Here is a 25,360-nt window from a genome sequence, read left to right on the forward strand (position 1 = left end):
TTCAGACAAATCAATTCAGACCAATTAATCATTGAAATATTCAAAATCTAACTACGACTATGAGCTGGACGTTCAATAAATATTAAAAAATTGCATTTTAAACTTTACAAGCACGACACGATATAAAATACGTTATTTTTCCCCATTGACGTTACATTGACTTCGTCTTCTTTTGTTTCTCCCCACGATTCCTGAAAATGGAAGCACAGAGGAATTTTAAGAACTGGGAATTCATCGTAAAATTGAGGAATAAAAGAATTTACGAAATTTTAATATTAGTAAGGAAAAAATTATAGAAAAAGCTACCTATTATATTTTATTCTATAATATATATTACATATTATTCAGTCTCTTGATGTAAAAATTAGCCGGGGGGGGCTCTCCCGTTTCCAAACCCCCCATTAACAACAGTCGAATTGAAAACTGACTAAAAGAGAAATATTTAAAAGAGTAAAACATACTTCGCTGTCCTTTTTGCAAGCAGTGTCCTGAGTTGTATTTGTTTTTCACGGAATTCATTGTCCAACATTTTCATAGTTGATAGCTCCAAGGACTCTTCGGAATTATTAATGTGCGAGGCTTCTTGGCCTATTCTCGTCGTGATCTGTTGCATTTGGCTTCGTAGATCATGAATGTTAGTATAAACTTCTTCGTCTTCATCCTGGTGATGGAGATCAATGGAGTAATCAGCTTTTTCAAAAGCAAAAAAATGTGTCTACCTTTATGTCTACCTTTATGTCTACCTTTATGTCTACCTTTATGTCTATCTTTATGTTTATCTTTGTGTCTACCTTTATGTGTACTTTTATGTCTACCGTTATGTCTACCTTTGTGTCTACCTTTGTGTCTATCTTTGTGTCTACCTTTATGTCTACCTTTATGTCTATCTTTGTGTCTATCTTTGTGTTTACCTTTATGTCTACTTTTATGTCTACCTTCATGCCTACCTTTACAACTACCTAAGGGTTTGCCTTCATATGTCTACCTTGATGTCTTCCTTTTTGTCTATGTTGTCTATCTTTATGTCTATTTTGAGGGTACATTGATGTCTAACTTTGTGTCTGCCTTTGTGTACACATTTCTGTCTAACTTTGTATCTAACTTTTCTGTACGTTTGTCTTCAAATTTAAGTCTACCTTTTGTCTACTTTTTGAAAGTGGTTCTAGTGTCACCAACCACAGAAAGAGACAGTATGATTTATTGCCATCAACAAAAAGAAGTTATATGGTGTATTATCATAAATCATACATATTGTCATCAACCACAGGAAAGTAGAATCCTACCATGAACATATCCAAATGGATCAATAACGCGCTCATCTCCAAGTCTTCATTATAAGCATTTTTCAATGGTACTGATCTGTAACCTTAACAAATATAAAAACAGAAACAGATAATCAAAATAGCTGTTTTCCGTCATACAGTGTCAAAACTTTGTCTATTTAAAAACTCACCCAATCGTAGGCTCCCAAGTGGAAACACGGCTTGGGCAACAAAGTTGGGATCACCGAACATGTCTTCGTCATAAACGGCGAATCGAATGTAAGCCAGGGGGGGACAAAGCACGTCGAACTCAGTGTGCATGTTGAAGACTGGGTTCAAACCGTTGACATCTAAAAATTTGGATGAAAACGGAGACAATGATTAACTTGCTATTACCTGACTACGTCACAACAACGTGATGTTGTTATCTATGATATTAAGCTATGAAAGAAACTAGAACTCTGTTTTAGTGCATTAAAATAGAAAAGATAGAAATCACGACATTGTGAATTTGAATAGGAGCGAAGATTTGATCAATACTCTTTGTTGGAGAAACATTAATATATATATACATAGGGTGTATCAAAAAAACTGAGCAACTGGGAAATCGTCGCTAAAGTCGTCAGCGCGCTAGATCTGCAAAAACCTTTTGTGGAAATAGGTGGTTATTCTCATATGACATTAAAAGTTGCGCAAAATAATGCGCAATTCGGATGCTTAGCGTTCGTGCACGGTTTGAGTAAATTTCGTGGGAGTTGATAAGCTTGAAAAAACATGTGCCATATTTTAACTCTGTTTGTTCCAATTGCTTATTAGCTTTGTTATTTACGTACGCAAGCTATTTCAAAATTGCTTCTCGGTAACACAATTCTCACTCTTAAAATGGGTAAATATCTGCAAAAATTTTACTGTCAGATGATCCACTGGAAGTCCAACAACATTCTTCCACCAAATTTTCTTGCTCTGCAATAATTTTACTGTCAGATGATCCAGTGGAAGTCCAACAACATTCTTCCACCGAATTTTCTTGCTCTGCAATAATTTTACGGTCAGATGATCTAGTGGAAGTCCAACAACATTCTTCCACCAAATGTTTTTGCAGATCTTGTGTGCTGATAACATTTACGGCGTTTTCCTATCTGTTCAGTTTTTTTTATACACCCTGTATGATAAAAACTTTTCCACATTACCTTGTGTTTTAGTTCTACATTTCTGTGTGTCATATTGAGCTCCAACGATTTCCACTTCGACGAACGGTGACGTGACACCTCGAGCTATCTTCGGTAAATGTCGACCAGAGATTATCTGAAAAAAAAACGCGCCCACGTTTAAAACGAAGTCGGTCAGCAAATTTCAATCGAGGATTTTTGGGCGGGAAAATGAGCACCTACCGTTAAACTAATGGTGACAGGTTTGACGCTTTTTAGTAAGCTTGTATTGTATGGATCGAAATTTTCTAAACTCATGCAGTCTGGCTTTAATACATAACCACATCTGTATGAAAAAAATATGATCAGCAAAGATCCCTCAATGTTCCCATTATGATATATACTATGCAAAACCGTACCCTCCGTTATCCATGAACCTTCCGTGATTTAGTTGCATAGGTCGATCTGAAAATCAAAATAACACAAACTTAAAGGTAGTAAGATGACAACAGTCTCCCGAGAGAGTCGAAAAAATTTTCAAAATAAAATTCTTATTTGCTCGTGGAAAAAATTTCCATAAACAAATGATCATTTGCAGCTTAATTAATGAACAATGTCTGCCGCTGTTCGAAAAAAAATATTGCGGGCACAAAACTGAGAAAAATGGCGGCAATTCTACTTAACAAAAAAATGATGTTTAGGATTAGAATTATGGAAAGGATTAAAATTTACGAAAACACGGCTAACCCTAATCATAACCCTAATGCTGGTAGTCAGTGGCGTATACCCAGCCTGGAAATTTGGTCCTGCTATGTTAATTTTTCTGTGTTCACTTACTGTACAAAGATGAGATTTCTAAAGAAATAATGCTAATGTCCAAAATTTACATAGCACGACCAAAACTTGCGGGCTGGCTACGGTACTGCTGGTCGTATTGTAGTAGTTATTGTATTGTAGTAGTAGTAGTAGCAGTTATTCTCATGCGTGCCCACAGTACTTTAAGTCAACGCAAAAACTACAGCGAAGCAAGATAATAGTACCATTGCAAAGTTAACGGAGGAGATGGTGAATTGCTGTAATCATTCATTAAATAAAATAAAACCTCGTTTACCAGAAGTTTGATAATTTAAGGCACACATTTGTACTCCACAATTCCACATCGTTGTTGGATCGTAATTCGTCGACTCGACGCGTGTTCCCTTCGGGTAGATACGAGTCAACTGATTTTCATTGTAGCGGTTGAGAAGAGCAGCGTTCTTCTGATTGATGTACTTGTCGACCTTCGACTCTGATATTGAAGACATTTCGTAGTGTTTACCCTTTCCCACTCCTGAAAAAAGAACCAATAAGAGTTAATCTTCTAGTTGGCATGACTGCAGTCGAAAGCGCATCAATAATAATCAAATACGACTGTTGCATCAAATACACACGAGCTAGGCCAGATTAGAGTCGTTAAACAAATGAGAATGTCCTAACTATACGTCTAGTCTCGGGTGAATTGAGTATTTCATCTGTAAGTATAAGAGAAGTTCCAACTTTAAAAATGACTAACACTGAATTAAAGAAAAAAATTATGAAAAAATGTAATTATAAATATTTCTTACAAAGCAATATTTTATAAATTAACTATAGCTTTATCATGTTTATAAACCTTTTTAAGCCGACAATTTATACAATTTATACAATATATTATATTTCATTATACTATACTATATTATATATTGAATTACATTACATAAAATTACTATTTGCGCACGAACCTTCAAAATCAAATGGTACAGTTTGACAATATATAACGAGATCTGACAACATTTTGTCAATTTTCTGTTCGGCCGTTGCCTTGGTATTTTGTTGTGCTTTCAAGCTTTCTGTTCGGTTCGGCGGATTTCCACACTTACTTATGCATTCAATCCACGCCTCCAATTCCTAAAAATTATCAAGATGTTAAAATACAGTTGCTTCACTCGTCTCCAGTTCCTTTTGTATCGGGTGCTGAACAAGTAAAGCGTATAAAATGACTGGTACCACAAAAGTCGCTCAACTGAATACAAAAATTTGATTTACAACTGTAAGCTAGAGTACGGGATTTCATCCCCAGACACCTAAGTAAGACACCTCTTGTCTATGCAAGAACAAGTATGTTTAACTAAAGAGAGCTTCCTAGGTGTATATATTTAGTTAAATGCTTGAAGGCACAAGTAGACACGTTGCAAACTTGCCTACGTCATATTTTTTTCAATTTTGGTATTTTACCTTAAAACTATTATTTTTCGTATTGGTGTAATCTGTATTTGATCCCCAGACACCTAAGACACCTCTTGTCTCAGCAAGAACAAGTATGTTTAACTAATGATAGCTTCCTAGAGGTATATTTAGTTAAATGCTTGAAGGCACAAGTAGACACGTTACAAACTTTTCTAAGTCGACATGACATTTTAGCGCGTATAATTGAAGTCAAGTCTAGCAGTGTTAGCTGTGCAATTAGCAAGTTGAGTTCAGAAGTGTTAGGAGGTCAAGTTCCGCAGTGTTAGCAAATCATGTTTAAAAGCGTTAGCAAGTCAAGTTCAGCAGTGTTAGTAAGTCAAATTCAGCAGCGCTAGCAAGTCAAGTTAAGCAGTGTTAGCAAGTCAAGTTAAGCAGTGTTAGCAAGTCAAGTTAAGCAGTGTTAGCAAGTCAAATTCAGCAGTGTTAGTAAGTCAAATTCAGCAGTGTTAGTAAGTCAAATTCAGCAGTGTTAGTAAGTCAAATTCAGCAGTGTTAGCAAGTCAAATTCAGCAGTGTTAGCAAATCAAATTCAGCAGTGTTAGCAAATCAAATTCAGCAGTGTTAGCAAGTCAAGTTAAGCAGTGTTAGCAAGTCAAATTCAGCAGTGTTAGTAAGTCAAATTCAGCAGTGTTAGTAAGTCAAATTCAGCAGTGTTAGCAAGTCAAATTCAGCAGTGTTAGTAAGTCAAATTCAGCAATGTTAGCAAATCAAATTCAGCAGTGTTAGCAAATCAAATTCAGCAGTGTTAGCAAGTCAAGTTAAGCAGTGTTAGCAAGTCAAATTCAGCAGTGTTAGCAAGTCAAGTTAAGCAGTGTTACAAGCAGTCTGTTACTTCTCCCATCCAAGTTTTTCAACAAAATTGTCGTTTATTATTTTAGAAAATTAATTTCATTCAATCTTTTTCCAGCACTGGCGACGCTAGCTAAACTTTTGCTTGCACTATATTTTTTGTGTTCATTTACCAGAAAAAAAATCAACGAATTTTTTTGTGTAAAAGAATGAATGTTGCCGAATATTTTGCATTGCAGGACTGAAAGTTCTGCGTTTGCTTGGCCACTGTTTTCGAGTAAACATTTCGGCCGACTTTACCTGTAATATTCAGTTATTTCGACCGACTTTACCAGTAATATTCAGTTATTTCTGCCGACTTTACCAGTAATATTCAGTTATTTCGGCCGACTTTACCAGTAATATTCAGTTATTTCGGCCGACTTTACCAGTAATATTCAGTTATTTCGGCCGACTTTACCAGTAATATTCAGTTATTTTGGCCGACTTTACCAGTAATATTCAGTTATTTCGGCCGACTTTACCAGTAATATTTAGTTATTTCGGCCGACTTTACCAGTAATATTCAGTTATTTCGGCCGACTTTACCAGTAATATTCAGTTATTTCGGCCTACTTTACCAGTAATATTCAGTTATTTTGGCCGACTTTACCAGTAATATTCAGTTATTTCAGCCGACTACCAGTAATATTCAGTTATTTTAGCCTACTTTACCAGTAATATTCAGTTATTTCGGCCTACTTTACCAGTAATATTCAGTTTGATAGATTTATTGAAAAAACCATCAATGTAAATGCAAAAATGAACAAACCTTGATTGACCTTGCCGCGACTTCCAACGGTTTCTGTCCGTTGGCTGTGATACGAGCTAACAAATAACCTCCGCGTGGAGGTACCAGCTCTATAGGAATAGAAAAAATAGTTTCTCACGTGGTTTTACTACATTCGTCACGTGATTTCGTTATGGTTGTCACGTGGTTTTCATCATGTAGAGAGTTTACCTATTTTGCATTTCGTGACATTCATTGATCCTTTCTGTGTCTCGCCAAGTGGACGATCGTTTTCCTAAGAAATCGAACAGTGGCAATCCACAACTACTTGCATTCATCCACAATAATTCATAAGCATCATCACCTACCTCATCGCCTCCATTGAACTCCCCTGTCGCGACATTGATCTCTTCGCAAAAATTGGCGGGAAAGAGCGCTTGCTTGTAGTCGGCAAAATCACCGCGCCACCTAAAATCAATTGCAATGAGAGAATAAATTAAGGATGGTCAAAACTGTGTTTGCACGGGCTTATGCAAGCCGAGGAGACTTTATGGAGGACTCGAGAGCGATTAGTGGAAACCCGAGGGTTATCACCTGCTAGAGATTTCTTCCAAACGTCTCCGAGGTTTGATAAACCAGTGCATACACGAAAAACATCTTTTGTTTCTTTTATAAAATAACAAAAATGCGAAACAGACAAATTTAAAACAAATGTTTCAACATTTCCTCAAACATGTATTCTCGACTGATTTGCAAATTCTCTTTTATCGATTGAATTCATTGAGCTCAGATCGGTTTACACAGCTTAATGCAAACTCGGCTACAGACCAATCAGTGGACGCGTTCTCTAGTTGTTATTTTATAATCATCGGTGGTTAATCGTGTTACACATGAAATGGACTAAATCTAATCTAAAGAGCATTGATTTCGACTACAATAATAGAACTTACCATCCCCTATCGCTCTTGACGACATTCGTGATAAACGCTCCCTTACAAAATGACATTTCGCCATCATCTGTCGCAGTGTAATCCCATAATGCACGGCAAACCGACTGAATGAAATGATCACATATTAATGCATCGCAGAACCTCATTCGACAATATGTATAATATATTAATACTAACACGGTTTAATATGAACTTGCACCTTCGGGATACTCGTCCGCCGCTCTACCTGTTGAGCTACCAAGCCCACAGGGATTGGAGACGAGTCAAATCTCTTTTTAAACTGCGTATGGACGAGAGATTCTCGCCACTATAACAGTTTATTGGATGACACCGTGTTTCGACTTTATTCCAAAGCCATCATCAGAGTATATGCATAATATATTAATCCTAACACGGTTTAATATGCACATGAAAAACATGTGACTTGGACGAGATTTGAACTCGCACCTTCGGGATACTAGTCCGCCGCTCTACCTATTGAGCTACCAACAGGTAGAGCGGCACTAGACTATGATATAGATGTTGTATGATATAGAATCCCTTAAGATTAGGAACGCCGTTTTAAAAGATGGCAAAAAGCAAAAACTGCAAATGAAAAAAAAGCAATTGCTTGCAATCCAAGAATAGATATCAAGAGAGAAAATAGACAACAAAGTATTTCACATTTTGCCCATGAGAAATACTTTCACGATACAAGAATAATACAGCAGGATTAAATTCCTACCATGATTTTTCGTGCTATTTTACCTTAGTTGCAAAAGTTGGATCTAGGTAGAGATCTTGATATATTTCACCGACGTAATCATAAGGAACCTTGTAAAGAAAACGGGAAAAAAAGTCGTACAATGTTTCCTTTTATCGATATTGAAGAATGAACGAAGCAAATCGACTTACGGTTTCAATTTCATCAAGTTTCTAAACAAAGAAAATAAGTAATGTTAGATTTAAAGTTAATGATTTGAACCGGGGAGTATCGTTAAATGTTTCTAGATATATACCAACTAAGTTGGTGCAGTCAAACTACTTGACTCGGAAGTTGCCTACCGCTAAGCTGACAATAAATTAAAAAAACTTTTCGTTGTAACCAACTACTGCAAAAAGACCAAGTTTTGGGAAGTAAAGATAATCTTCAAATGTATCACAAAATCACGTGGTTACCGCTTCGTTGATTGGATATCTTAGTTTGATATTTTTGTAAAGTGGACACTTGGTGTAGTAATCAACCAACTCAACCAGAGATTCGAACTGAGCTGTACCAATGGTATACAGTCTTCCTTCTTGAATAATACGACAATGTTTCACTTTACCTTTTGCTCTACAATAAACACACGCGATTTGTTTGGAACTCAATTTCAGGTTTGATAAATAGGTCCTATTGATGTAAGGGTAAATCGATACTTAGACAAATATCAGGAGAGAGAGAGAGATTAAGCTGTTTATATTTATTTCAACTTATCTTACATCGAGAGTGGATCTCCGATGTTTTTGCAGGGGGGTGGATGGGTGCAGTAGTTTGGATTAGATTACTTGTAGTAGTAGAATGTCAGACTTCGTTTGTTAAATTTTGTTACGTTTTTCTTATGATTGGGAGATTTTTGAAAGTATTCTCTATAAAACACTTTCTTTTGCTTAATATTTTGGTATTTCGTAGAAAAATTGGCACATCTCCTGCACCTCATCAAGCCAAAACCATTCTGAACCCCCCCTCCCCCCTCCCTAAGTATATCTCTGGGCTAGATTCGCTAATGCTTGACCATATTTAAACATGCGACGACAAAACAAAGTCATACTTGAAGGAGATGGCGAACGCTTCTTGACCGTCGCCCATGCTTTCTTTCTTGCGAACAAGAAACGAGCCGTCGTTCGGCGCGCGAATTAGCATATACTCCGCCTGGTCACGTGTTAATGACGTATGAAACCACCTGTAAGGCAATAAGATTTCTTCATGTAAGACATCGTTCCTAAAGACGTTGCATGTTCACAACACAGAAGTAAGATCTATATGACTGCTGACCATTTACTTACACTTTATCCAAATGTGCATTCGGCTGCAAAAAAAAAAGATAAAAAGGCAAAGATTATTGAGAACATCACATTCTGCCTAGCGCAATGCTGGTGACAATGGTCTGCCATGCGCATTGAACACAATAACAGTTTTTCAAGGCTCAAAATAACGACCTGTTAAAAGACAACGATCTGGCAAAAATGCCTATTGGCCGGTGAATTTTTTAATTGGTGTGATGATAGATTGGTTATCCTCTCGTTGTGTGTGAATGTTAGTGTTCTGTTCCTCGTGAGATTACTTAGTTTTTTCCGATGTGTGGTAATTGTCTTTTACCAAATATCTACAAAAGACAATTAAAACACATCGGAAAAAACTAAGGAATCTCACGAGGAACAGAACTCTACAATTTTTTAAATTGCCGGTCATTTGGACAGGTCACATTTCCAAGTCTTTGACAACAATTATCACTTAATCGTGTATTTTTCCTTTCAATTTTCTCATGAAATGTTGAACGTCAACTTTTGTACAGAAATGCCGTATTTCTCTTGTAAATATGATGAAGTGTTAGAATTGTGGTTGAAATTGGATCGAAGGCTTTGAGCCCGTTCGATCATCTGGCTCATCTGTCAAAACACCAATTTTTTTAACATGTTTGGGGGTAAAGATCGTCCAGGTTAGTAGAGTCCTGAGAAGGACTGTTGGTATTGATGTAGACTGACGTTTTGACAACCTTAGCGGTAGTTATCTTCAGAGTCAAGTGAAGATGACTACTGCTAAGGTTGTCGAAACGTCAGTCAACAACAACAAAAACAGTCCTTCTCAGGACTCTACCTGGACGATCTACATCTACAAACATGTAACGATACTCCCGGGTTCAAACCATTAAATTTACCAAAACTTTTATTCGTGTTTTGGACAATTTTGTCATATAAGGATTTTCCCAAAAGCACTCTTGTGAAACGATATATGTGGAATGTCATAAGAGCTTTGAACGTCAAACATAAAAAATCTGTATTTTCAGAAAATATATTATTTCACCTCATTGGTGTATGAATAAGCGATCAAAAACCAACTTTGACAATGCTATAACGGTCAACTTGACTGATCACTCTTCGGTCGTTATTTTGAGTCTCGTTCTCTCATGCGCAGTACAGACAAAAATAATCTTTATTGCTATAATAACACGACTTTATAGTTCATACCTGCGAAATTGCATCCGTTAAAGTGATTTCAAAGCCAGGCGTTCTCAACGGATGACACTTGTAATGCTCTACAAGACTATACAAATTTAAAAAACTATCGTTCTCTCCAAGAGAATACGTCACTTCCCCGTTCACTTTTCTTTCCTTTATACGACAATGTTGGGCGATACCGTTACGCCTAAACAGAGATAACGTTCATAAATTTCCAAGGCTTTAAAACCGTTACCAAAGGTCCACGCGATGCAAAGGCGGTAAATCAGGGAAGGATTTAGGAGGGGGGTGCAGCCTTGGCTAGATGGAGTTCATGAGAGGTGAACGTTCCAACAAAATACCCATGTACCAAACAATCAAACAAAGGTGATCCCCCATTGATGGTCTTTCCTTATCGATAGACATTTGGATAGACTAGTCCAACATACGCAAAGGTCATAAAGACTAACTTTTATATTTATCTATTTAAAGTCTTTCCACCATCCTCATTGATCCCCTTACTCCCATTTCTCCCCTCCTAACCCAAACCAAACCTCCTCATTGATCCCCTTACTTCCATTTTCCCCCTCCTAACCCAAAACCTACCCTCCTTATTGATCCCCTTACTCCCATCTCTCCCCTCCTAACCCAAACCAACCCTACTCAATGATCCCCTTACTCCCATCTCTCCCAAACCAACCCTCCTCATTGACCCCTTACTCCCATCTCTTCCCTCCCAACCCAAACCAACACCTCAGATTCTATGCCGATACTAAGTGACTCGACCAACAAGGAATCCAAAATGTCCTAGCAAAAACACTAAGTCACTTTTTCTCCTTTAAATGCTTCAAAATCTATCTTCAATAGACAAGTATAAAACAACTGCTGACCAGAAAGTGATGCTGTAGCCACCAGCAGACGACTCTCGAACAAGAAACGAACCGTTTCCTCTGTTGTAACTTTGAAGTAACTTTGTTGCAGCGACGCCATCGATGCCGTGATGAAACCAACTGAAGATAGAAAACCATGTGAGAGATGAAATCAAGTGATTAGTCGCAGTGACTAGTACAAAACCATGTGAGCGATGAAATCAAGTTATTAGCAGCAGTGATTAGTAAATGGCTACAAATTTGCATCCTTAGGTCTCAATATTGAGGAGAAAATTTAGACGATTAAAAAAACTTCAGATGAAATATCTGAACAACAAAGCTTGCAGTCGAAAATCCTTCAAAAACTTGAAGTACAGTTTAAAGCATTTTCCCATTAAAATAACGAGCACTTTCTTGCAACATATTTTTCAACATTGTCGTAAAGGCTACGGTTGCACAAAACACGGATAGCGTAATCCATTGGATAGTAAATTATTTAAACTTTTTAAAAAGGTGTTTATATTTTCCTTACGATAATCAATCAAACTTCGCAATTCTAGTACCAATATTGTATTTTATTGATTGCCTAGGTTAAATCGTGATGTTTTCTTTCCAAGAGATTTTTAAAGCACTCAAAAATATTACAACGCAGTGGATAGTGGTACAGTCGGTTTTCTTGCAACCTGTACCAGAACGGTTGGTAAAGGCAAAGAAAATTTCAAAACAGAGAATTCCAGCTGAGTTTAAAAATCTCCTGTGAACAATTATGAACAAACGTTCGCAAATCGCTGTTGGTTGCATGTAAATTCCTCAAATCGCTGTTGGTTGCATGTAAATTCCTCAATTGTATTGTGAAACAATTTAAGCGAGGTACAAAATAAATTAGCCGCGAGTAATGCTTTGAAAAATTTCCTCGCAGCATTGCAGCCCTCAATGTTACACCTGAAACCGCTCAACGTCGACGATAATCATAAACAATAAAGGCAACAAAACATTATTTCCTGTCATGAACAACTTCGCTTTGAATTCATCGTTTTCAACCGTGTATAACAAAAAAAAACTTACGGTTCTGAAAAGTGCAGTTCTTCGTTCGTGTTCTTAAACAAGAAAAATAAAACATCAACTCAGATTTCAATAACAGCGTTCGGTTCGTTAAAAAGTCGATGATGCGTACACATTTAAATACTTCATTTAGGCCAACTGTAAATATTTCAGCATTTTATTGAGAATAATACCTCGTCGACAGACTGGTCTTCATTGAAACTATCATCATCGTCACGTGACTCGGTTTGCTCCTCGGTCCAGTCCAATCTGTTGTTACTCAAGACGAAAAAATGTGGTCGCCAAACCTACAGAGAAATAAAACAAAGAACACCGTGAAATGGCGCGAGAACAAACAGAGAGAAGAAAAAAAATTGAAAGGAATCTCGTATGAATTGGTTTGCCTAAAAAGATTTTTGAAACGATTTTTACCATCCAGTGGAAAATGCTAAACAGCCTTCCTGCAATTGGGGTTGACGACACCAGTCCACTACAACAGTCCGTACTTGCTTAACATTATGAAATTCAACTATCCATTATATTTTTGCAGTGAATGAACTAGCATTTAGGGAGCAAATTATTAATCGAAAGACATTACAAATACTGCCTTTTGACAATTGGAATCAAGCAAAGCTTCATACATTAATTTCATTTCTCAATTAACTCTCATTTAATTTTTGTTTTTGTCTCGCGAGACGAAAATCCGTTGACTTCATGACAAATAAAAACATTTTTTATGAAACCTACACATCACAAGCTACGGTCGAAATAATCACTTGTTGGCTTGTTTTCCACGCTTTACATGTAAGCGATTACGACAGTTCTTTATAGAACTACTGAGGTCAGAGTGGCAAATTCGCTCTTCTAAGCAGTATTCAAGTCTTCATTATTATAATTTCTAAACAAATAGACTTTATTCCTAGGCTACTAATTTGCCCTGTAGCTTGAAGATCATTTGACAAGATTAGTTATTGAAAAGTCCTTCATAAAAGCACATGTGAATTTCTTCTCGCATTTTATCTTTGTCAGCGGTTGCCCGGTTCAATCAAGTCAGCAATACAACAACACCCACCTTGTCATATTCGTCCTCAAGGTACAAAATACCATCCATCGCAACATCATTTAGAACATCCTCCGTACCTGAAACGACATCTCGGGGATGAAAACTAAATGCGAACAAGATACGGCAATGAAACTGTTTATGACACTAAAGTAAAAAATCACTAATTTTTAGGCTATCTTTTACGACGCTCGAAACAAACAAAGATATAAACAAGATTCAGTACACATAACTAAGTTTCTTGTCATGCAAAGGGAATTTCAGAGATAAACAAAAAAATTTCAACTTTTCTTGAGTGAACACAAGACAGTAGAGCAAAATGTACGTAGATGGACATTACGCAATGAAGCATATTAGCAAAGACATATTTTACCCAGACCTCCAATTTATCTTGAGTGAACACAAGACAATAGAGCAAAATATACGTAGATGGACATCACGCAATGAAGCATATTAGCAAAGACATATTGTACCCAGACCTCTAATTTATCTTGAGTGAACACAAGACAATAGAGCAAAATATACGTAGATGGACATTACGCAATGAAGCATATTAGCAGAGACATATTGTACCTAGACCTCCAATTTATCTTGAGTGAACACAAGACAATAGAGCAAAATATACGTAGATAGGCATTGTGCAATGAAGCATATTAGCAAAGACATATTGTACCCAGACCTCCAACTTATCTTGAGTGAGCACAAGACAATAGAGCAAAATATACGTAGATGGACATCACGCAATGAAGCATATTAGCAAAGACATATTGTACCCAGACCTCCAATTTATCTTGAGTGAACACAAGACAATTGAGCAAAATATACGTAGATGGACATCACGCAATGAAGCATATTAGCAAAGACATATTGTACCCAGACCTCCAATTTATCTTGAGTGAACACAAGACAATAGAGCAAAATATACGTAGATGGACATCACGCAATGAAGCATATTAGCAAAGACATATTGTACCCAGACCTCCAATTTATCTTGAGTGAACACAAGACAATAGAGCAAAATATACGTAGATGGACATTACGCAATGAAGCATATTAGCAGAGACATATTGTACCTAGACCTCCAATTTATCTTGAGTGAACACAAGACAATAGAGCAAAATATACGTAGATAGGCATTGTGCAATGAAGCATATTAGCAAAGACATATTGTACCCAGACCTCCAATTTATCTTGAGTGAACACAAGACAATAGAGCAAAATATACGTAGATGGACATCACGCAATGAAGCATATTAGCAAAGACATATTGTACCCAGACCTCCAATTTATCTTGAGTGAACACAAGAAAATAGAGCAAAATATACGTAGATGGACATTACGCAATGAAGCATATTAGCAGAGACATATTGTACCCAGACCTCCAATTTACTTGAGTGAACACAAGACAATAGAGCAAAATATACGTAGATGGACATCACGCAATGAAGCATATTAGCAGAGACATATTGTACCCAGACCTCCAATTTATCTTGAGTGAACACATGACAATAAAGCACAATGTACGTAGATGGACATTACGCAATGAAGCAGATTAGCAGAGACATATTCTACCCAGACCTCCAACTTATCTTGAGTGAACACAAGACAATAAAGCAAAATGTACGTAGATGACCATTACGCAATGAAGCAGATTAGCAGAGACATATTGTACCCAGACCTCCAACTTATCTTGAGTGAACACAAGACAATAAAGCAAAATGTACGTAGATGGACATTATGCAATGAAGCAGATAAGCAAAGACATATTGTACCCAGACCTCCAACTTATCTTGAGTGAACACAAGGCAATAGAGCATATTGTACGTAGATGGACATTACGCAATGAAGCATATTAGCAAAGACATATTGTACCCAGACCTCCAACTTATCTTGAGTGAACACAAGACAATAGAGCATATTGTACGTAGATGGACATTACGCAATGAAGCAGATTAGCAAAGACATATTGTACCCAGACCTCCAACTTATCTTGAGTGAACACAAGACAATAGAGCATATTGTACATATTGTCATGCTATGCAAATTTCAGATCATTATGATTATTCACTTCTTTAGAAAAATTGTTTTTAAAGTGAATGAATACCAAAATATTTACATATCATAAAAAAAAACAGGCAGGCTGGCTATTTCACTGTGTTGAACCATTGTTAAATCACAGTATAGGGAAATATACAGTAGTTTCATTTTGTTGCGTAACTTGCTGTGGTGTGTTTTATTGCATGACTGGCTGCCGTTAGCTATCTCAGGATTGCTGTTGGTCAGAAAACGAAATTTACTGGCTGTCACTATGGTAATCACATGCTTGATATAAAAATTCAACGGAATGGCCCGACAATATATTCTCTATACTGTGGGTAAATCAACTGCCTTCGCCAACGTAGTGTCTATTGCAATCCAAAAACTTTGATACCCTCCCACCCCACCCCTTAAACCAGCAAGAAACATATTGACACAGCATGAGCAAAAATTTTCGATATTTTTTGTAAGAAATACTCCTACCTTTAGTGTCATTTGGGTCAGCGGCAAGTTTTTTGTACTGAAAAAAAAACACAGCAAATGTCATTATGGCATGTGATAGCATGGAATGATAAAAGTACGCTGGAGTTTTATCGATAAAATTTGGATAATCCTATGTAAAATCTGTTCAAAAAAAAATCAGTCGAGCAGAGCAGAATATCGCCATGTAACTACCTTTCATGCCTAGGTCATTTATAGGAGTATTGAAAAAATAGAGAAAAGAATTAATGTAATTTCAAGAACCGTCGAACTTTTTATTGAAAATCGTGTACGTAGTAAATATTCATCGAGTCCTCATTTGATTGGTCAAATGACTTCAGCAATATCATTTGATTGGTCAAATGACTTCAGCAATATCATTTGATTGGTCAAATGACTTCAGCAATATCATTTGATTGGTCAAATGACTTCCGCAATACCATTTGATTGGTCAAACAGAAAAGTAGTTTTGATGATTTGTATGGTCATTTGATTCTGAAGATGACGACCGCGAAGGTTGTCGAAACTTCAGTCAACAACAACAAAAACAGTCCTTCTCAGGACTATACCAACCTGGACGATCTACATTTACAAACATGTAACGATACTCCCGGGTTCAAACCATTTATATTGTTAAAAGATGATTTGGGCAAAAAAGTTAAAGCGAGGATGAATATTCACCCTCCAATTAGCGTTCAATTTTTACAACAACCCAAGGATAACATGAGCCCTTATGAGTCGGGAAAATCCTAAACTATTGAGAGAAGTTAAAAACCAACCTTGATAATGATTTTACGTTGAAGTTGTTCTGGAGAAGGTAGCCTGTCTTCGTTAGGATTGACCGGACCCGTGAGGAGGTAATCTAAACACAAAAATAATGGATGCCATTGTAGGAAATTGATTTAAACTCTTGTTACGTGCGTGTCCTAAAAACGAACCTCCAAAAACATCACGAAAATCTTGCGCCATCACGCGTTGCTGCGGGATACTGCAATGGTTCTCAATCGACAAAATAAGCGGATAACTAGAAAAAACGACAAAATGACCGGATATCTAACAAAGGCGACAAAATAAGCGACTATATGAAACAATCAACCGAATCGACAAAAACATTACGCACATCTAAATCTCAATATTTTTCGTAGTCAGCCAAATTCATTAGACATTAAACTTCTCTTACCTGCTGGCGGTGAAGGCGTACTCCTTGATCGCTTTAATGACGTCGAGAAATTTGATTTTCGATGTGATGGTCTTCCCGTGATAAATAACTGGATGGTTGTCAGGACCGTCCCAACAATCAACTGGAAATAAAGAAATTGACTGTGAGGTAATGCTTATGGTTTCCAAAAGAGATCGTAGAGACTCTAACACCTAACCCTTCAGAACAAAAGGATTAATGATTATTGTTACATTGACTGCAAAGTAACCATCAGAAATCAAGGTTTTCCCATCAAAATCCCCAAATGTGAAACTTGAAATTGCAAAAAGGTTTTACTTCAGTGGAGGAAAACTTTATCATGAATTACCTCTACAGTTTCGTAAATCGGATACTTTGCGACTTTTTATTGAAGAACTGAGTAAGCATTTAGCTACTACTTTGTGAAAACAGATGAAAATAGATGAATTTCTTATACTTTTATTCTTAAATTTAATAAATCTTATGCATAGTTAGACTTAAGTTTTCAGGTTAGATTTCTAGTAACAGAACAACTCTGTTTTTAACAGTTTGTGATTTTCACATAACTGATAGAGTTTTATCCTGCATATAAATTTGTTTATAATAATAATAATAATAATGATGATGAATTTTAAAACACAGTTCTAGTTTCTTTTATATCTTAATATCATAGATAATAACATCACATTGTTGTGATGTACTCAGGTATAGTAACAAGATAATCATTGTCTCCAATGTTCTACCAAATAAACTACAAGATCAACTTTGGACTATGATGATATTTCAAAACACAATTTAATTTGTTTCAAATCTTAACATCATAGATAATAATATCACGTTGTTGTGATGTACTTAAGTATGTATAGCAACAAGATAAAATAACCGACACCAGAAAGTTAACTCAAACTTTCAAACTATATGACATTAAGTGCAATATTTTTCCTCACAGCTAAGCAAGAACGCATTGATAGATGACAAAGAACCCCCCTGAATTACTATAAATTCTAAACAAATCAGGAAGTGAATACTGTCAATACGAACAGTATAGGAACGACACTAATATGCATATTCTTTTACTTACGTTCAACGCAACGACATCCCATTCGCAGGCATCGTACATAAGCCTCGACCGATGATTCGCTCAATAGTTGGTTTCCCGTTAAATATCTGTGGAAGAACAGAGAAAAAAGGTTCAATAAAATCATTGCAATGGTAGAAGCAAAGAAATCATCTGGAACACGCGCCAAAAAATCTATAAAACCCTATCGTATGAGTTGCGTTACGTAATAATCTTTATAAAATTTTGAAAACGAAGAAAAAGAGAGGAACTAGTTGTGACATAGAAAATAACTATATTGGGCTTGATACTCCGGTGCAGATGATTGGCTAAAATACGAAGGTAAGATTGCCGTATATGATAGTGGGCTAGATACGCCGGTGCAGCTGATTGGCTTTATGTTTTCATACGGGAACTTCCGTGCAATCCGATGCGTATTCATTACAGGTTTTGTTTCGTTTATTGACTTATGTGATCATATTTATTTATAGGAAGAATTTATGGTTGACAGTTTGACTGTTGCTACAATATTCACGCCGTCGTATTTTATGCTGTACTTATGTACTTAAATCAAACATATTACAGCGGCCATATTCGGTGTCCCTTAAAATGGCTAGCCAAGCGCGCAAAGCATGACCCTGATACTCATTCTTTAAATATTTCTCACGTGGAGTACACGCAAAAGGTGCCATCAGTCTTCTTCCTTACTTACGTGTTGTGAGAGGAGGCAATCCAGTAACGACTCAAGGGTTGTTTCATATCTTGGTAAACTACACTATGTTCTTCATTGAAAACGCTGTTCGTCTTCGAGTATATGTAATCTGTAAACTGAGGGAAAAAAGTGTGAGGAATTATATGAGTTAAAACACAAGGAAACTGGGTGCTAGTTGGTTACTGAAGCAACTGAACTGCCTGGATAGCGCTTTCTACTGGAAAGCGTATCTTTGATAGTCTTTGCATCAGACCATAAACGTGGTATATGGTCTGCGCAATAATATCAAATTTATCGTCCAATCCTGTCCCACAATACTGAAAAAATGAACTTGTAATACAGGGTAATTATTCATGATATAATTAAAATTAATCAAAATGGCAGTTTTGCAGGGAATCCAGAGTGTGGTAACAAGCAACGTCAAAGCAAAATGAACGGTTGTAAACTTTGTTTTTGTTGAGAAATTATACATAAATTTACTCAGTAATTCGAGATGCACGGAGCACATTCCACTATAATGGTCCGGTACACAGGTTCTATTTTCGATTGTTTAAAACATTTCTTAAAAGCTGAGACATTAATAGATTGAAAATGAACGACGAATTATATGAAACGTTAGTCAAAAGATGAAAAAGTTTAAATTTTGTGAACGGGTGGAAACAAACTTCTTCATGCATGTGAAAAGTCGCTATCTGATGGACAGCGGTATTTCAGCATCGTGCAAGCATCTCCTGGATTTTAATCGAAAAAAACTTAAGTTGAACGATGGAGAAAATCAGATGAATGACGTAATGCACGGTTATTGGGGATCATACGCGGGCAGTAAAGAACAAACAAACCTCAACGAGGGATAAATATGGATCAGGATGTCGGTACTCCCCCAAATATTTGTGTAGATGTTCTTTTAATGCTTCCACTTTCGATGCAAATTTTTCCTGAAATGAATTTCACTGAAGTTTTATTGTGTAAACATGGATACGCGATCGACTCGCTACCCTCACGGTAGTACCCTGCCTCTGCAGAAAACATCAACAACCCCCCTGGATAGTCTTTATTTAAAATCATTTGTCCTGCATTTTGAATATATTCAGGGGGGTGTCTCTGTTTTATGCATTGCAATTTTCAAATTAAAAAGCTTGACAAACATGATCAGAGATCACTCTGAAAGAAAAAGCAATTTTCGTTTGATTTTTGACGCTTCGAAACTTCGGATGGCGTAGCAGCAATGAAAAAAAAACACGAGAAATGGTTTTCTACCTTCTGGTCAATAGCGAGAAAAGTTCTCAGCTCACGAAGTAGAACATTCTTCCTAATAAAAAAACACACAAAATTATTGACGTTTATAAAAAAACAAAATGAAACGAATGCGGTGATTGGTGTACAACCGTGTTTGCATTAGCCAGTGAAAACCGATCTGAGCACAAACCAATCAAATCAATCAATAAAATTTTCAAATAAATCATGAATACATGTTAGAGGAAATATTAAAATATTTGTTTTAAATTTGTTTGTTTCACATTTTTGCTTTTTTATAAAAGAAATAAAAGATGTTTTTCGTGTTTGTATGGTTTATTCAAACCTCGGAGACGTTTATGAGAACTCTCGAGCAGGTGCAAACCTTCGCTCTAGAGTTCTCCCAAAGGTCTCCTCAGTTTGCATAAGCCTGTGCAAACACAGTAAACATCTTTAATTTCTTAACTAAAGTGTCAGTGACGCATAACTTAAAAAAAGATCTTCTAAAATTGTAATGGACTTTTATGATTGCCTGTCTAGTTCTTGAGTTATTGAAGATATTGGCGTACTTTTAAAATAGCGCGCCACAAAGACCTCCAACAATAATCAGACTATGCATGATTAGGAATAAGGTTCGTGCTCCGGTCGGGCATGCAGATATATAAGTATTTAGCAGGATATATAAGTATTTGGCAGGATGTTCTGCAATTATCCCAAGCTTTTGCCAAATGGAAACTGAACAGGGAGTTAAAAAAAGAACTGCTCGAAGATAAAAAATAATTCAATATGGTACCGTTTGGATAAGTGCTGAAACAATTGATACAATTCACATCATACAAAAATAAATTAGCCCCAATCCACGTCCAGTCGAAAATTTTTAAAAAACATAAAAAGAAAGAAGATTCCGCAGAATATGGCCATCTTGAAATTCGATATTTGACGTAAAATTGGGAGTTGATTTTTGATTTTATTTCAATACTTTCGGCAGACGCAATCAGACATAAGTTTGTGCTTGAGGAGACTTTGAAATAAAGTCGAAAATCAACCCTCAATACTACGTCTCTTGTTTTAATTCAAATATTTGATTTCAAGATGGCCATATTCTTCGGAATCTGTTTATTTTTACGAAAAGAACAGCATATCTAATAAAAGGAGGAGAATTCTAATGTTGCTTTTGTTAAACCTTTGCATCGTTTAGACAAGCTGTCTTCTACGTTAATTGATCAATGTTTGCCAAAAATGAAAATCAACAATATCCAATTAATAGACAAAGCTTGAGAGCAGGTTTTTTTTTGACTGCTCGTCTAGATAATTTGTGGACGCTTATTTACTGATTTACAAACATTAAAATCATGATTGTTTCGCTTTAGGCTGCGCATCTGCCCGTGTTTTGTCCAGAAGTTTTGATTGTGATTGACATTAATCACAAAAATGATTAAGCGTAAATTTGTTTGATGCTTGCGATAACAAATCAAACTAGAGGAAGCGTAAATTAAAAATGGGAAGCGAATGAACGAAAATGATTTAATTTCCATTTAACGATAATTTTAATAGCTCGGGAAGTAAACATTTCAAAAGATAAATGTAACAAAGAAACTCAATCATAGTTTCGGAAGATCTTTCATCGACAAAAATAAAAATCGCGCTTCATGAAGGAACTTCGAATTTGCGAGAAATACAATATTATGTAAACGGTTTTATCCTACCTGTCTTTTGATAGCGTGTAGAAATATTTCGTCACCTACACGAAAAAGAAAAAATACAAAAAACAAACAACGGAATTTCACAATAGACGCGGGCATTTAAAGACGAACCTCTTGGGGGTTCATCAAGTTGTCGTAAAACGCTTTAAATCCTTTGAAATCAATGACGGCATTGTTGTTAACGTCAATTTTCTACAAAGAGAAAAATTTTAACGACGCTTTAATAAAAAGGCGTTTTCAAGTTGATTTTCCAGCTAAGTGCCTACGCTAAGTAGGAAGCTCGAAGATTTGAAGTCTAAAATGTTGTAGAAATATATCAATTTAGAAAGGTCGTAAATATTTTTGCAATAATTTAACCACAAAAAAACTATCCCAGTTATTTCAATTTATTTTCCAAAATTCGAACTATAAAATTTATATGCTGTACATTAAACATTAAACTACTAATTTTAGAAACAATCGCAAACAGGACAACTAACTCTTTACTCAAACAACGTATAAGCTTTGTTACAAAAAAAAAATTTTCACGATTGAGTGTTGTGTACAAAAGCATGTGGTAAACTTAATTATGTCTTAGCCAGTGTACATCTTGCATTAGATGGTAAGTGCAGTCTTTGAAAATCCGCAAGGAATGTTTGTCAACATCTTAGAGTTCCTCTACTGCATCTGAGTTAATGCACTTTCTGATTGGCTAAAGATGAGGTAATTGTTTCGATTGTCTCACATTGGTTAAAACTTCTAACTGGTTAAGCTGTAGCCGTAACCATACATACCATATAGCACAGGCTGTACTACCTGGCAGATACATTGGTTAGCAGTTACATGTATGAAAAAATTAGAAGAAAGATTCAAACAGTACCTAATCATTAGCCAATTGCATGCAAGTAGAGAAAATGCAATTTAATTACCATGCACAACACAATGTTCACAAGCAAATACTTGATGTAAATAATTTCAAAATTAAACCTTGAGTTGGGAAATAATCAGGGATGAATGCAAGATGATTTTGTAGGGGGGGTGTTCTAATTTTTATAAGATGCTGTTTGGTTAGTCTAGTTTGGCTGAGATTTTGGTGGTGCTTTTGTTGATGTTGTCCACATGTCAGAATTTTTGTGTGTTTGACTTGAGATCCTGGGGCATGTGTATTTTAAGATGGCTGTTTGAGCTTAATTGATTTCTATGTTTATATTTTGTAGGGAAAACCTAAATTCATCCATAAAAGTAAATGAATTAAATGTCTGTTTATCTATCAGAAAAAAATGAAAACAAAATAAAGAAACAGAAGTCCTGACCTTAAAATTCGTGTTCATTTCCGGGACACTCATCTTTATGTTACAACGCAACAAAAATTGCTTCAACTCTTTCATCGTGATCCTGGAAGTTTGAAATTTAGTTAATAAATTTGAAGAAGTCGGCTGGTGAAATGCTGTAAAATAGAGATACTGCTAACAGTAAAGATCACACAGCAAAGCTTCAGCTAGTAAAGTTAAATGTGCTATTAACATGTCGCATTCCACTTGTGCAAACATGTTGTAAACCCCCCCTGCATGCATATCTCTTCATACTCTCTTACCCATGTTGATTATTAGTTAGCAACAGGTTCCATTCGACTTGTATGAAAGTGTTGTAAAGGTCAACCCCCCTGCATGCATATCTCTTCATATTCTCTTACCCATGTTGATTACTATTTAGCAACATGTTCCATTCGACTTGTAGCCACCTGGAAACGAGCAAAAATGAGCAAATTACAAAAAAATTCCAAACATCCCAAAGACATCACCGACTTCAATTTCTCACCTACTGAGAATTTTCGGATGTGTCACCTTCATATTCAACAAATATGTCAAACCTTCAACCCAATAATTACATTCCTGTGACGTGGAAGCTACAAAACCAATATACAGTAGTTAAATATTGCCGGTGGCACACATCCAGCCTTGCTATGAAAAATTTGCTATGTTCACTTGGCATAAAGACAATACATTACTAAAGAAATGTATATTAATAATGTACTCAAACTTGTATAGTAAGACTAAAACTTGAGAACCAGCAACAACATAGACTATAATTTAATGACAATATAAGCACTTTCTTACTACATACCAACGAAACTTAATGTTTTCAAATTAAACGCAGTGCCATAAAAAATCACCAAACAGCAGTTTTCTTCAATTTTCTTCAAATAATCTGCATTCTTCTCGAAGTCTTTGGACACATTGCTGTGACGAATGAACTTAAATTCGCGTATTTTCACTGCAATGATATATCAAGGCAAAACAGTCAGGTTGTTTAAGGCATGGTGCTTGAAAGAGAGGCATAAGTGTGATTTTTGTTCTTTGTCAACTGTCAATCCTGTCAAGCTTAAACAATTTCCGTAAGAATATCCATTTTGTACTAGGAAGACAAATTTTTAGTGAGTGCAAAGCATCAAAACAAATAAGTACAATTCTATTTATGTTATGAGGATCATAAACAAAAAAGAAATTGACTTTAATTTGCACAATTAACAAATCCAAGGCAACAGGCTTCCCGCTTTAAATGCTCACATTTTCCGTCAGAGGAAATGTCAACCTTTCAAAAGAAAAACTTGACTAAAATACGATTTCTCGAGTTTTATTCACACTCTACACTTGAACGAGGGAATAAAACGATCAAAACTACAAAACAAACACACAAAGGAAACTATCACGATACATATATGGCGTTCATTGACATTTTAGTCGATTTACGTAAGGAAAAAAAGTAAATCTTGTTAAACATAAGTGAACACGATGAGCTTTGACAATTGGCATGCGAATCGCCAATACAAAACGACAATCGTAAGTAATTACAAAATTCAGCTGGTTCTTTACAGATTTATCGACCAACAAGACAAAATAGAACACTTCTCGTTCTGTCGACGAGTTAAAAGCATAATATGAATACCTGAGCCTTCAACTTTGTGATCGTGACGCCGCCAATAGAACAGCATTCGTTCTACGTTGACGAAGTATATTCGGTTTTCTGGTTTTTTTTTACTGGCGGAGGAGAACCTTGTCATGGGCATGCCACCTTCGAGTATTGCCACAATTCGTTCAATATCGAGGGAGCTGCTTGATTCACGATGCCTCAGATATCTCCTGTCCAAGCTACCTGTTGAATGTCTACTCATTTTGAGATTTGCCGATTTCTCCCGATAAGGGAACAAAAAGTCAGCTTCGAGGCGATCTCTGTAGACTTGCAGTCGATTTTTAAGACATAGGATTCGGTGTTTTCTCCCTGTGAGGCGATGTACTTCCTGGATGATAGTGATAATAAATAGTTGCCTTTCGTGAGTGAGGTCTTGAACTAACACAGCAGGGATGTCGTTTATTTACATTTTGCTTGATTGACTTTCATTGGTCGTAGGAAGGTTATTAAAATTGGATTTCGTCCATGGTAACTGCAGGTAGTTAATAAACTGTGATTATTGTTCGGTAAATAACAGTACAGGTATATTTCATATTTCATCGACAAACATGATGAATTTCCTGTCTTCTGCTCCCCCCCGGTAAAATTACACTATTTATGAATGGCGTGCTCTGTGGTTATTGAGATTATTTGTTCTTGTTTCATTTTCACGGGGGGTTTATTAAAAGCCAGCCCGGTTGAT

The 25,360-nt window shown here is 36.2% G+C and overlaps 1 protein-coding gene across 2 annotated transcripts; it reads right to left on the bottom strand.

Annotated features, from left to right (window-relative positions):
* LOC124436580 (1-phosphatidylinositol 4,5-bisphosphate phosphodiesterase gamma-1-like) lies at nt 1–25,235 on the bottom strand. Of its 2 annotated transcripts, XM_046986536.1 has the most exons (38): nt 24,655–25,235; nt 23,833–23,982; nt 23,527–23,614; nt 23,402–23,449; nt 23,022–23,103; nt 21,841–21,921; nt 21,733–21,767; nt 20,051–20,102; nt 19,633–19,728; nt 18,794–18,909; nt 18,106–18,191; nt 17,028–17,148; nt 16,786–16,871; nt 16,627–16,709; nt 15,851–15,887; nt 13,343–13,410; nt 12,465–12,578; nt 12,295–12,326; nt 11,251–11,370; nt 10,391–10,568; nt 9,209–9,231; nt 8,974–9,105; nt 8,342–8,498; nt 8,078–8,098; nt 7,931–7,996; nt 7,184–7,287; nt 6,602–6,701; nt 6,465–6,528; nt 6,276–6,364; nt 4,171–4,336; nt 3,522–3,740; nt 2,830–2,875; nt 2,654–2,756; nt 2,453–2,567; nt 1,454–1,612; nt 1,284–1,366; nt 462–661; nt 1–191 (listed from the first exon to the last, which is right to left on the bottom strand). In XM_046986536.1, the coding sequence occupies exons 1-38, from the start codon at nt 24,878–24,880 to the stop codon at nt 152–154; spliced, it is 3,786 nt and encodes a 1,261-aa protein (XP_046842492.1). In that variant the 5' UTR covers nt 24,881–25,235; the 3' UTR covers nt 1–151. The 2 variants fall into 2 exon arrangements, with proteins under 2 accessions (XP_046842492.1, XP_046842493.1); XM_046986537.1 differs by lacking the exons at nt 23,402–23,449; nt 23,527–23,614; nt 23,833–23,982; nt 24,655–25,235 and adding an exon at nt 23,303–23,391.
* Between the last annotated feature and the right edge of the window lie 125 nt (nt 25,236–25,360).

The sequence above is a fragment of the Xenia sp. Carnegie-2017 genome, unplaced genomic scaffold, assembly GCF_021976095.1.
Source record: "Xenia sp. Carnegie-2017 unplaced genomic scaffold, XeniaSp_v1 HiC_scaffold_16, whole genome shotgun sequence".
Taxonomy (NCBI): Eukaryota; Metazoa; Cnidaria; class Anthozoa; order Malacalcyonacea; family Xeniidae; genus Xenia; species Xenia sp. Carnegie-2017.

What these genes read in the sequence shown, in the direction of transcription:
- LOC124436580 (XM_046986536.1), bottom strand. Translation starts at nt 24,880, where the DNA reads ATGAGTAGACATTCAACAGGTAGCTTGGACAGGAGATATCTGAGGCAT. An exon ending in ACTTGATGAACCCCCAAGAG is followed by an intron (nt 21,768 to 21,840) that starts GTTCGTCTTTAA and finishes TTTTTCGTGTAG; the next exon opens with GTGACGAAATATTTCTACAC. An exon ending in GGCTACAGCATCACTTTCTG is followed by an intron (nt 10,569 to 11,250) that starts GTCAGCAGTTGT and finishes ATCTCTGTTTAG; the next exon opens with GCGTAACGGTATCGCCCAAC.